Source organism: Dipodomys merriami, unplaced genomic scaffold, assembly GCF_024711535.1.
Source record: "Dipodomys merriami isolate MVZ:Mamm:240054 unplaced genomic scaffold, mDipMer1.0.p SCAF_1, whole genome shotgun sequence".
In the NCBI taxonomy this organism is placed as follows: domain Eukaryota; kingdom Metazoa; phylum Chordata; class Mammalia; order Rodentia; family Heteromyidae; genus Dipodomys; species Dipodomys merriami.
In genome coordinates this window covers 29,854,770-29,867,171 of record NW_027202270.1, presented here as the reverse complement: position 1 = coordinate 29,867,171, position 12,402 = coordinate 29,854,770, and the positions used below count along the sequence as shown (strand labels likewise).

Sequence of the window (12,402 nt, the reverse complement as noted above, 5' to 3'; positions counted from 1 at the left end):
TCAAGCATTTAATATTTAAATGATAATAATATCAACACTGAAATTTGGAAACAAATCCGTCTGAGAATTATTTGAGAGTTAGAAGAAAAAATAACAGATGAGTAACAGTTGAATAAATTGAATATAACATTCTAAATGTAGTGATTATATAAGAAGTCTACTAAGGCAAAAATCCATCAGGAGCTATATTTAAGGAGGCTGGATGCACGTTTGTACTTAAAAGGAAATTTATAGTACATATGCATATAGTAGAAAAAAAGGCTTCAAAAATTTTGTTTCTACTTTTAGATACAACAAACAAAATTAATTTAATAACAATAAACATAGATAAGAAATTAACAAAGATGTGAACTAAGATGAAATTCAAAGAAGGAAAACAATAAACTGACTCTTCATGTTAGTAAAACTGATGAACATTCTAGCTAATGGACACAGCAAAACAAGAGAAATTTAAGTTCAGAAATTTAAGATGCAATATTATTACTGACTCCATGGATCAGTATCTTAATACAAACTATTATAAGCTACGCTATGCATATAAATTTAACAACTTTTTTTTTAATCTTAGTGGCTTGGGGTTTGAACAAATGAATTTGGCCTTATACTTACTAGGCAGGTATTGTATAACTTGAACCACACACCCCTAGTTCTTTTTGCTTAAATTATTTTTCTGGGAGAGTTTTGTTTTTGCCTGGGGCCAGTTTAGCTTACACCTACTTCACCTCCTGAATAGCTGAGGTCACAGGCACATGTAACCACATGCTGCTGTTGGTTAAGATGGGATCTTACTTCTCTGCCTGGTGGGTAGACAAATCTAAGAGACCTTATTCCTAATTAACTAGTAAAAAGCTGGAAGTAGAGAGGGCTCAACTGGTAGATTGCCAGCTGAGGGCACTAACAGCTGAATATGAGTGTAAGACCCTGAGTTCAGGCCCCAGTACTAGCAGGAAAAAGGAGGAGGAGTCTCACTAACTTTTTACATTGGCTGGTCTTGAAGGTCAGTCCTTCAGATCCTAGCCACTGGAGTAGCTGGACTTTCAGGCATGGGTTATACGCTTCTCCAAAATCTGACAACTTATCAGTTTCTTGACTTAGAAATAAGTACATATATTAGATAATCCTAAATCTATGAAAGAAGCTCAGTTTATAGACCTTCCAAAATAGAAAACTCCCAGCCCATTTGGTTTCATGGACAAATTCTATCAAACATTGATGGAGAAGTTTTTCTTCAGAAAATAGAAAAGTAAAAATATTTTCCAACGTATTATATGAACGCAGTGTTATATACCCTCACACTGATGCTATATAAACATAGTACAAGAAAATTGTAGACTAGCAATCCCTCAAGCTGGCCCTCTGGCAAGCTGGAGACACTTAGAGATACCAAGTCTAGAAAGAAAAGGAGGAGGGGCTGGGAAGATGGCTCAGTGGTAGAGTGCTTGCCTTGCATGCCTGAGGCCCTGGGTTCGATTCCTCAGCACCACATAAGCAAAAAGAAAAAAGCCGGAAGTGGCGCTGTGGCTCAAGTGGTAGAGTGCTAGCCTTGAGCTGAAGAGCTGAGGGGGGATAGCGCCCAGGCCCCACGACTGGACCCCTCCCCCCCAAAAAAAAAAGAAAGAAAAGGAGAGGGTAATGGAAAAAGAGGCATCATATCAGTACTTGAAGAAAAAGAACTTCACAGAATTTAACATGCAAGCTTAACTTCTACAAAAATCCCACAGCTAGATTCATACCACATGCAGAGGGAGGTCAGAAGAATGTAAATTCTCAGGAGTAAAGGTGTTAAATGAAGACCCAAGCTGCTTTCAGCTAGATAACTCATCAAAGAAGAATATTAAAGATATATTTTAGGGCAAAAGTAAAAAATGAATTCAAGATCTTATAGAACAACCAGCAACGTTATTGACATAATCATAATTAACTCTCTAGCAGAAGAATCATTTCTGTCTGAAATCCAAAAGAACATCTGTTGATGTCACCAGTTTCGTCCATGTTCTAATGAACAGTAGATCTTCTACCAACTAGAACAGTTTGGAGACTGTTAGATGTTTTTCTACTTATGACTTAGTACTGTGCGGCTTTTCTTTCAGGAGTTTTTTGTGGAGCCATTTAATCGAAAAGCACGCCAAGAGAACTTGAGGTATAATAATATGCTTAAACAACTTAATAGCCAACAGTTGGCTACTCTTAGATGCTGGAAGGCAGTGCGGCTCTATATCACAGGCGAAAGAGGTCCTTGGGCAGAAAGGTAGGATCTTATTTGTTAATAATTACTTTTTCTTTAAAATTCTGTAGAAGTGTGTGTGTGTGTGTGTGTGTGTGTGTGTGTGTGTGTGTGTGTGTGTGTGTGTGTGTGTGTGTGTGTGTGTGTGTGTGTGTGTGTGTGTGTGTGTGTGTGTGTGTGTGTGTGTGTGTGTGTGTGTGTGTGTGATATTAGGGTTTGACCTCGGGACCTTGTGCCTGCTAGGTAGATGCTTTACCACTTGATTATTTTTTTTCTGAGTAGAGTTTTGTTTTATACCCTGGCAGGCCTGGACTTCAATCCACTTGTGAATCCCCTGTAACTGGGAGACATGTGTACAACTGCATCCACCTTTTTATTGGTTGAAATGGGATCTTTCAAGTTTTTGTTTAGGCTAGCCTCAAACTGTCATCCTCCTGATCTCAGCCTCCTGGGTAGCTAAGACTATAGATGTGAGCTACATAGCACCTGGCTGAGCCTAGAACTTTTAAACCAGTTCTCTCATTTCCTCCCTAGCCCCCCCCCCCCACCTTTTTTTTTCTTTGTTTGGCTGCCAGAATATAAATCCAGGACCTGTGCATGCTGGGCAAATGCTCTATTACTTGAGCCATGTCCACAGCCCTTCATTCCAATGTTTTTTTTTTTTTTTTTGGTTTTGTTTTGTTTTTTTTTTTTGCTAGTCCTGGAGCTTGAACTTAGGGCCTGGGCACTGTCCCTGAGATTCTTTTGCTCTAGGCTAGCACTATAACGTTTGACCACAGTGCTATTTCTGGCTTTTTCTGTTTATGTGGTACTAAGGAATCAAACCCAGGGCTTCATGCATGCTAGGCAAGCACTCTACCACATTCCCAGCCCTTCATTCCAATTTTTAAAGAGTACTTTTAATATTATTAATATTATTGCATCTTTGTGGCAGAGGTATTTATGGTAATTAAGAACTTCATTGAACAGTGAATAGTGAAGGTATCAAGACTGAAATGTAAAAGTCCCTGTTTAAATCTTTTTTTTTCTTGTTTAGATATAATTGTCAGAACCATGTTTATTAAAATTAGAAGTAGCTTTTAAGGGTATTTGCTTCCATGATTTTTTTTTTACTTTCTGTAGGCCTTGTACAAATAATTTAATTCAATGCAGGATCCTCATGTGTAAACTATAGGTAGCTACACAAACTCATTTTAATTCTCTCATGGTGGCTTGGTCAAATGAGATAATAAATGTGAACAAATATAATATACTGGCTACAGTATTTCAACCAACTAATCTTTGTAACTCTAAGCTAAGTAATTTTACTTGTTTGATTATAAATATTCTAAATATTTTTAGGAAACAGACTCCAATTCACTGGAAACTAGCTAATGTAGAAAATTATTCCCGCATGAGACTCAAACTGATGCCAAATTATAATTTCAAAACACATGAAGAAGCTAGTGCCTTAAGAGATAATTTTGGTGAGTTCCAATAACTGTGTGGTTATTTATTAAAGGTAAGGTATTACAGGTATAGGAATTAAGGTCTTAGTAATTTTTAAATATTTACTTATGAAGGAAGAGTAGCATTTTAAAACTGGTTTTTAAATGGTATGGTTGTATGTATTCAATGCTGTTACATTTGACCTAAATCTAAGATGACTTCATATTTCCATTGGTTATAAGCTTTCAAAGAAAGTTTTTTGCATTGCAATTTTTTTAATTAAGTTTTTTTATTGTGAAAATACTGTACAGAGGGGTTACAGTTACATAAGCAGAAAAATATTTTAGTTAGAAAGTTTACTGTAGTTTAAATCAAGCTGTCTCTTATAGTGCAACGATATCCTCCTTTAGACTGTTATTAAAAAACTAGACTTCTTAGTAATCTTTTAGTCTTTTATAATCTGTTTTTAAATAACTCTAGGCTGTTAGTATTTTAGGTGAGCCAGTGCCTTCTTCTAGAAAAATGTATTTTAATAGCAATATTTCAAAAACAGATGTCAAGGGATTTGTGTAGGTTGGTAGATGTTTGTGATGCCATTGTGATGTCATATACAAATGTGTATATATACACACATATATCATGGTATATATATGTTATATATCATGGTATATACATATATATATATACACCATATATATGAATGTATATATGTATTTTACCACAGTCACTTCTACATTCTGTGCTCCATGACAGTGTTATTGGTGAACGGAGTTCCAACTTTTCCATTTTTAAATTTTATATATTGGCCAATATATTTAATACCATAAAATTAATTAAGGAAGCCATATACCTGCTATTTAGGGTCTTATATTCTAAAGTAATTCAAAGATAGTTATATTCTTTAACACAGAATAATATCCCTGTTGATAATACAATCACTGTGTTTGTAAATATTGTATATATGCAATATTTCCATTCCTACAAAATGTTTAGCTCATAAAATATAAATTGCATATATGTATCAGAATTAATTACCTATTGGTTACTGTATGCTTCAAAAATAAACATTTCTGTTCTTACTTTATGATTATCTGCTAGTTAAAAACATTTGTCATGTTCTTCCTTAGGATTTCTTTTCTTTCTTTTTTTTTTTTTTTTGTCTGTCACAGGGCTTGAACTCTGGGCCTGGGCACTGTCCCTGAGCTCTTCAGCTCAAGGCAAGTGTTCTACCACTTGCCACTACCACAGCACCACTTCCAGTTTTTGGTTGGTTTAATTGGAAATAAGAGTCTCATGGACTTTCCTGTCTGGGTTGGCTTTGAACTGTGATCCTCAGATCTCAGCCTCCTGAGTAGCTAGGATTACAGGTGTGAGCCACTGGCGACCAGCTAGGATTTCTTTAGTACAAATGCACAACAAAAAGTTTTATTACATTAATACATTGAAAATGATTATTTCTTTGACTTAATTATTGGTATTTTAGAATTTGTGTAATTATATGTGATTAATGGAGTTGTATTATTCAACTACATAAAATCGGTCTTTACTCGTTTTAGACTTTTTAATAGAAACAAACGGAGACTGTCACTAAAAATAGTTATCTACCATAGTTTAGAAACTTTCCTTTGACCACATGTACATAATTTTTTAAATTACTATCAAATCAAGCATGGTGGCTCAAATCTCAAATCATCCCTTCTCAGGAGACTGAGATCTGGAGGTTATAGTTCAAAGCCAGCCTAGGCAGGAAACTCCATGAAACTCTTTTTAAATTAACCATCCAAAAGCTGGAGGTGGACCTGTGACTCACCTGGTAGAGCACTAGCTTTTACCAAATAAGCTCAGAGACAGCGTCCAGGTCTTTAGTATAAGCCTTGGGACCTGAACAAAAAGCGTCTCTATCCAACATCATCTAATTCAAAGTACTATCTTGACTTGTAAAACACATCTATGATCATTATGTAATTAACAGTCAGAAATTATAGAGGACTATAGTATTATTTTTTTGTTTAATAGATATTTTGTGTTTGAACAGGTGTCCAACAGTCACAACCTTCCAGTGATTCGTTGCTTTTGGAAGCAGTAAAACAAGTTAAAGTTAGTGATTTGGAGGAGGATAAATTAGAACTTCTTGAAGAAGACTTAACAGCCAAAGTATATATGTATGTATAAGTATTGGAAAGAGTTTAAAATTGTTTTAAGAAATAGGATTTTGGATTAGCTTGAAATTCTAACGTACATTTCCAATGTTCAAGATTTAATTCCATGTCAGCTTTTAGAAGTCATCATTGTTTACTGAAATTATCAAACAAGGTTTTCAAACTGGTGTCACTTAGAGTTTGTTCCTGAAATAAGAAAATATTTTTTTCAACAAAAAATAAGTGGAGGTTTATGCCTGTGATCCTACTACTCAGAAGGCTGAGATCTGAGGACTGCAGTTGAAAGCCAGTGAAATTAGGAAATTCTCTGAGACTCAAATCACCAGAATTGAAGCTGTGGAACTGTGGTTCCCTCAGACTCTCACAAAATACCAAACAAAAAACAAGATATCAAATTGGTGAGATCCAGATAAGGCTTATTTAGGTAGTATAGGGCCTGAGTGTAGCTCACTGGTATAGTACGTACCAAATATGCACAAAATCCCTTATATTTGACCTCTGTCATATAAAAAAAAGTCAGAAAAATAAAGATTAAAAACTATGAAAGAAAAATGAGGCAGAAAAAAGGATTAAGAAATGGAAAACCATTAAAAAAAATAAACAAAAAGCAAGAAACATAAGCCTCTGGCCAGGCTATTTAGGAACAAAAGGCAGCAATAATCAGTCTCAGGAATGAAAAAAGAAATATCACCACCAATATTAAAATTATTAAAAGGGAAAGTATTCTTTTTCAATGCTTTCATGACAGTAAATTTCATAATGTAAATGAACAAATTCTTTGACATACAAATTACCAAACCTCCCTCAGGAAGAAGTAGATACCTGTATAGCTTTAGATATATTTTTCAAATTTGAGTTAATAGCTTTAAATGTTCACTCATGCAAATATAAAATATATTATTTTCCCACCTCTTTTATTTCTGTTTTCATGTATATTACGGTTACATTTGTCACATAATTACTAAACTTAGTAACTGATTATCATCTTCTGTCATATATTGGCTTTCAGACATAAGGCCTTCATGTTTTGGGTGAGGCGGTTGCTAGGATTTGAACTCGAGGTTTTGCATTTTCTAGGCAGGCATTCTTCCATACACACACACACGTACGCACGCACGCACGCACGCACACACACACACACACACACCCAACCCTTTAAAGTATTAATTATTTTTCTTGTAGGTCTCACATTTATGCCAAGGCCAGCATGGACAGTGATTCTTATTTATGCCTCCCACATAGCTAGGCTGACAGGCAAACATTACCATGCCCAGCTTACTCGTTGAGATGCAGGTCTTCTAACCTTTTGTACCAGCTGGCTTTGCACTGAAATTCTCCACATCTTTATATCTTTGAATTATAGCCATTGACCACTGTAAGGGAAGTTAAGGAAAGTTAATAGCTACAGATTCTCTCAGTCTTTGCTACCTATGGAAATTTTTATTTTTGTGTTCATTTTTTGGCTTCTTGGCTTTTTTCAATTTTTTAATATACATTTTTATTGTAAAGATATTGTACAAAGGGGTTACAGTTATATGAGCAAGGTAATGAGTCCATTTCCTATGGAGCATTGTTACCCTCTCCTTTGTTTTTCCCCTTTTCATTTTTTTTGAGACAGTGTCACTCTGTTGCTCTAGCTGTCCTGTATCTTGAGACCCCTGCCTTAACCTACTGAGGGTTTGGAATTACAGGTACATCGCTTCATTTTAAAATCAAGGTTTAGCTTACTATTTTAAACTATACAATTCAGTGGTTTCTTAGTATAGTCAGTAGATTATGCAAGCATAATCACTATGTAATTTCACAGCATTTCTGTCACCTCCAGAGTAAAGCCTATACTTTTTAGTAATCCAAATGTCCTGGCTCCATAGTGTCCTAGGGAGCAATACATTTCCTATAAAGCATACAATATGTGGCTCTGTGTGCCTGGCCTATTTTATTGTGGCATGTCTCCATAATAGTGCTTAATTATTTTTATAGGTGAATATTATTCTGTTTGTGGGTGTTGTATTTGGTCTAGCTGTTCATTAGCCCCTACTTTTTGCCTCTTATGAATAATACTTCCATGAATATATATGTATGAGTTTTTTGTTCGTTTGTTTTTGTTTTTGTTTGGCCAGCCCTGGGGCTTAAACTCAGGCTCTGAAAGCTGTCCCTGAGCTTCTTTTGCTCAAGGTTAGCATTGAACCTAGGGCTTCATACACGCTAGGCAAGCACTCTACCACTAAGCCACATTCCCAGCCCATATGTATGAGTTTGTATATGAACGTATATCTTTAGTTATATTGAGTGTGTACTTGAAGGGAATTTCTAGCTCATGTGATACATTCTTTTTGTCCTTTCGAGGTATTGTCGTGTATGTGTGTGTATGTGTATGTATGTGTGTGTGTGTGTGTGTGTGTGTGTGTGTGTCTGTCTGTCTGTCTGTCTGTCTGTCTGTCTGTCTCTCTGTCTCTCTGTCTCTCTTTATGTGCTGTTTCTGGAGCTTGAACTCGGGGCTTGGGCACTGTCTCTGAGATTTTTTGCTCAAGACAGTATTCTTCTACTTGAGCCACAACTCCACTTCTGCTTTTTTGGTAGTTAATTGAAGATGAGCAACATGGAGTTTTGTTTTGAACCACGGTCCACAAATCTCAGCCTCCTGAGTAGCTAGGATTCTAGTCATGAGCCACTGGGGCTCAGTGCTAAAATGTTTTTTATAGTGACTACTTCGTTTTACATTCTTACTGGCAATGTTTGGGATTTCTCACTTCTCTCCATCTACTCTAACTCCTCTTTCTTTTCTTCTTAAAAATTAATTAAAGCTTCCGGGTGCTAGTGTCTCATGCTGAGCCTGGCTAGGAAAGTCCTTGAGACTCTTATTAAACACCATAAAGCCAGAAGTGGAGCTGTGGCTCAAGTAGTAGAGCACTAGCCTTGAGTAAAAAATCTCAGAGACAGCCAGCCACCCATGTCCTGAGTTCAGGCCCCAGGAGAGGCACACATGCACACAAAAAAATTATTAGAGCCATTCCAGACTGTTTGAAATGCTATCTCATTAGCATTTCTCTAATGACTAATAATATGGGCTGTATTTTCATTGTTGATTATTTATGTCTTCTTTGGTGAAATTTCTATGCAAAAATTTTGCCCATTTGTAAATTGGTTGAGTTTTAACAATTCTTTCTATTTTTTTTTTTTTACCAGTCCTGGGGCTTGAACTCAGGGTCTGGGCACTGTCTTTGGACTTCTTTTGTTCAAGGCTAGTATTCTATCAACTTGAACTCTAGCACCAATTCTGGCCTTTTCTGTGTATGTGGTACTGAGGAATATAAATCAGGGCTTCATGCAGACTAGGCAAGCACTCTACCACTAAGCCACATTCTCAGCCTGTAAGGATTCTTTATATAATCTGGAGATATATGATCTACAAATTTTATCTGCTAGTGGATCTTTGGTTTTCACTTTTTGTTTTCTTTTTTTTGGGGGGGTGGTGCTGAGATACATCTACTTTTCCTCAATTTACCCTAATACATTTGCCTCTAGAATTTTTTTGGGGGGGGGGTCCGGTCGTGGGGCCTGAACTCTGGGCCTGGGCGCTGTCCCTCAGCTCTTCAGCTCAAGGCTAGCACTCTACCACTTGAGCCACAGCGCCACTTCCGGCTTTTTCCTTTTTGTTTATGTGGTGCTGAGGAATCGAACCCAGGGCCTCATGCATGCAAGGCAAGCGCTCTACCACTGAGCCACCTTCCCAGCCCATTAAGAAGATACTCTTTTTTTTTTTTTTTTTTTTTTTTTTGTGGTTCGTGGGGCCTGAACTCTGGGCCTGGGCACTGTCCCTCAGCTCTTCAGCTCAAGGCGAGCACTCTACCACTTAAGCCACAGCACCACTTACTAGGATTTTTTAATGTGTTTAGCACCATTACCTTGAATTAATATATAGTTCATTTATTACAAATATTACTGATCTCCTAGTTGTCAGTTATTTTCTTTCCATTTATTAGGTATTATATTCTTTTGTTTTCCTTATTTGCAATAACTAGTATATGTCTGAGTCAAGCAGAAAAGGTCAGATAAGTTGATGTTAGGGAAATGAACCCTAAGATATGTATTCAAATGTTTTTTTCTTTCATGCGATTGTTTCTAACACATTTATAAGATTATTTCTTTGTTGCTTTGTATGTCCCTCCCCCACAGTATAACCCCTGCTTTCACTGTATTTGATGTTGGTATAATTTGTGGAGGGGAAGGGAAAAAACAAATCATTTAAATAGGGACCCATTGCAACAATGAGATGTTCAAGTCGTTATGTCAAAAACGAACTTTACAACTTTGGTGGTGGGGGAGGGGGAGGAGGAGGACTGGGTGGAGGGACGGGGGGAGGAAGGGAAGGGATAGGAAGGGGAAAAACAGAGGAAGCTACAATGCTTGATAAGAAATGTACTTCTGTACAGTATTTTCACAATAAAATAAAATAAAATGTAGAATCAAGCTGAGCACTGGTGGCTCATGCATGTAATTCAAGCTGCTCAGGAGGCTGAGATCTGAAGATCATAGTTCAAAGCCAGCCTGGGCAGAAAAGTCTATGAGACTCTTATCTCCAATTAACCACCAGAACACCAGAAGTAGAGCTGTAGCTCAAAGTGGTAGAGCAAAAGCCTGAGTGGTAGAGCACTAGTCTTGAGCAAAAGAGCTCAGGGACAGCAAGTCCTAAGGTCAAGCCCTATGACAGACCAAAAAAAAAAAAAGAATCAATGCACTGTCATTAAATATAAATAACATTTAGAACTTCTTTTAGACTACTTACTCACTACTCAGTTTAGTACCAAACATTGAAATTTTACAAACATCTTATGAGTGATTCTTTTTTTCATAAGCCATAGCTTTAACTAAAGGGCTATAATATCACTAGCTAAGTTGTTGAAACTTACAGAATGTCTTCATATAAATTCATGGAAATGGGTTAGACTTAATCATTGCTATTCTGGACACGAGACATTTATGAAATAACTAGTCCTAGAGAGAAGCTAGCAAAAAAAATTGCATGAATAATATTTTGTGAGTAGTAGGAGTTCCCACTTCTATACTAAGAAAAAGTTACCTAAGGTAACTCAATTTTTCTTTTTCAAGAAATAGCATGGTTTCAGTTCTCCTAATACAAGATGACTGTAAGTAAGGTATGGCATTGGTAGTTGTTTATATTATCTCTAGTTCTGTTGTTAAGATGTTCCATTATCATGATGATGATGCAGTGGTTTTAGTTACTCTTGGAAAGTTTCAATTTAGAGTTTGAAAATCATAATTAGGTACTGGGTGCTGTGGTTCAATCTTGTACTTATTCTCAGATAGTTGGGAGGCTGAAACAGAATCATGAGTTTGAAGCTAACCTGTTATCTCAAATATAATTAGTGCTACTAACAATTATTTACAAGACACTACTATTAATACAGTCTTTAAAAAAATCTTTTAGTAGTTGTACAAAGGAATTTAAGTCCAACATTTCACTTCTATGAGTACAATACATCTTGAACAGTGTCACCCCTTCCATCATTCTCCTCCATCTTTCCCAACCACATCCATCCGTCATTTCTTGGTTTCATTTCTACATGTGTACATTGAATATTATGACTGTTTTTGTCTATCCTCTCTCTCTCCATTTGCCTGTCTCCCTCCCTTAAACCCTAGCTTATACATATAAGAGAAATCATGTGGGCTGGGAAGATGGCTCAGTGGTAGAGCACTTGCCTTGCAAGCATGAGGCCCTGGGTTCAATTCCTCAGCACCACATAAGCAAAATGAAAAAGCCGGAAGTGGTGCTGTGGCTCAAGTGGTAGAGTGCTAGCCTTGAGCTGAAGAGCTAAGGGACAGCGCCCAGGCCTAGAGTTCAGGCCCCACTACTAGACCCAAAATAAATAAATAAATAAACAAACAAATAAATAATATTCTTTAAAAAAAAAAAAAAAGAGAAATCATGTGCCTTTTTACTCTCTGATTTAATCTAACATAACTTTTTTCCAGGCCCATCCATTTACCTGCAAATGACATAATATTGTTTTCCTAATGGATACATAAAATTTCATTTTGTGTGTGTGTGTGTGTGTGTGTATGTGACATTTTCTTGATCTATTCTTCCACTGTAGGGTAATGAAATGATTGATTTTTTTCTGTAACTTGTCTATGATATTTAGTCCAGCAATGAACATAGGTATGCAAGTATCTTTACTGTATTCTGATTTGTAATCATAATGTGGTGTTTATCCACAGATTTATATTTTCTCTGGGTAAATTTATGGTTCTCAGACTATGACATGACAATATTGTTACATTTTTAAAATCTGTCCTCTGCCACTTGTATTAGATTTACTATGTTTTGTTTTAAAAATTGTAAAGCATGTTTTTTTATACAGCTGAATGAATAGATTAAAAAATATTTGGATGGCTAGGCAGGAAAGTTTGTGAGACCCTTATCTCCAATTACCCACCAAAAAGTCAGAAGTGGAGCTGCGATTTAGGTGGCAGCCTTAAGCAAAAATGTTCAGGGACAGTTCCCAGGCCCTGAGTTCAGGCTACAGGACTGGCATACAAAAAATAAAATTTGAGCCAGGCGCCGGT

The 12,402-nt window shown here is 36.4% G+C and overlaps 1 protein-coding gene across 9 annotated transcripts in view; it reads left to right on the top strand.

The window, feature by feature from the left end:
• Nucleotides 1-12,402, top strand: part of Nbeal1 (neurobeachin like 1) — a 179,231-nt gene that overhangs the window by 104,434 nt on the left and 62,395 nt on the right. For all 9 annotated transcript variants that reach the window (XM_070019171.1, XM_070019152.1, XM_070019144.1 and 6 more), the window contains 3 exons: nt 2,091-2,248; nt 3,566-3,690; nt 5,688-5,814. In XM_070019171.1, coding sequence (XP_069875272.1) covers nt 2,091-2,248; nt 3,566-3,690; nt 5,688-5,814 — 410 coding nt within the window. The remainder of the gene's footprint in view (nt 1-2,090; nt 2,249-3,565; nt 3,691-5,687; nt 5,815-12,402) is intronic.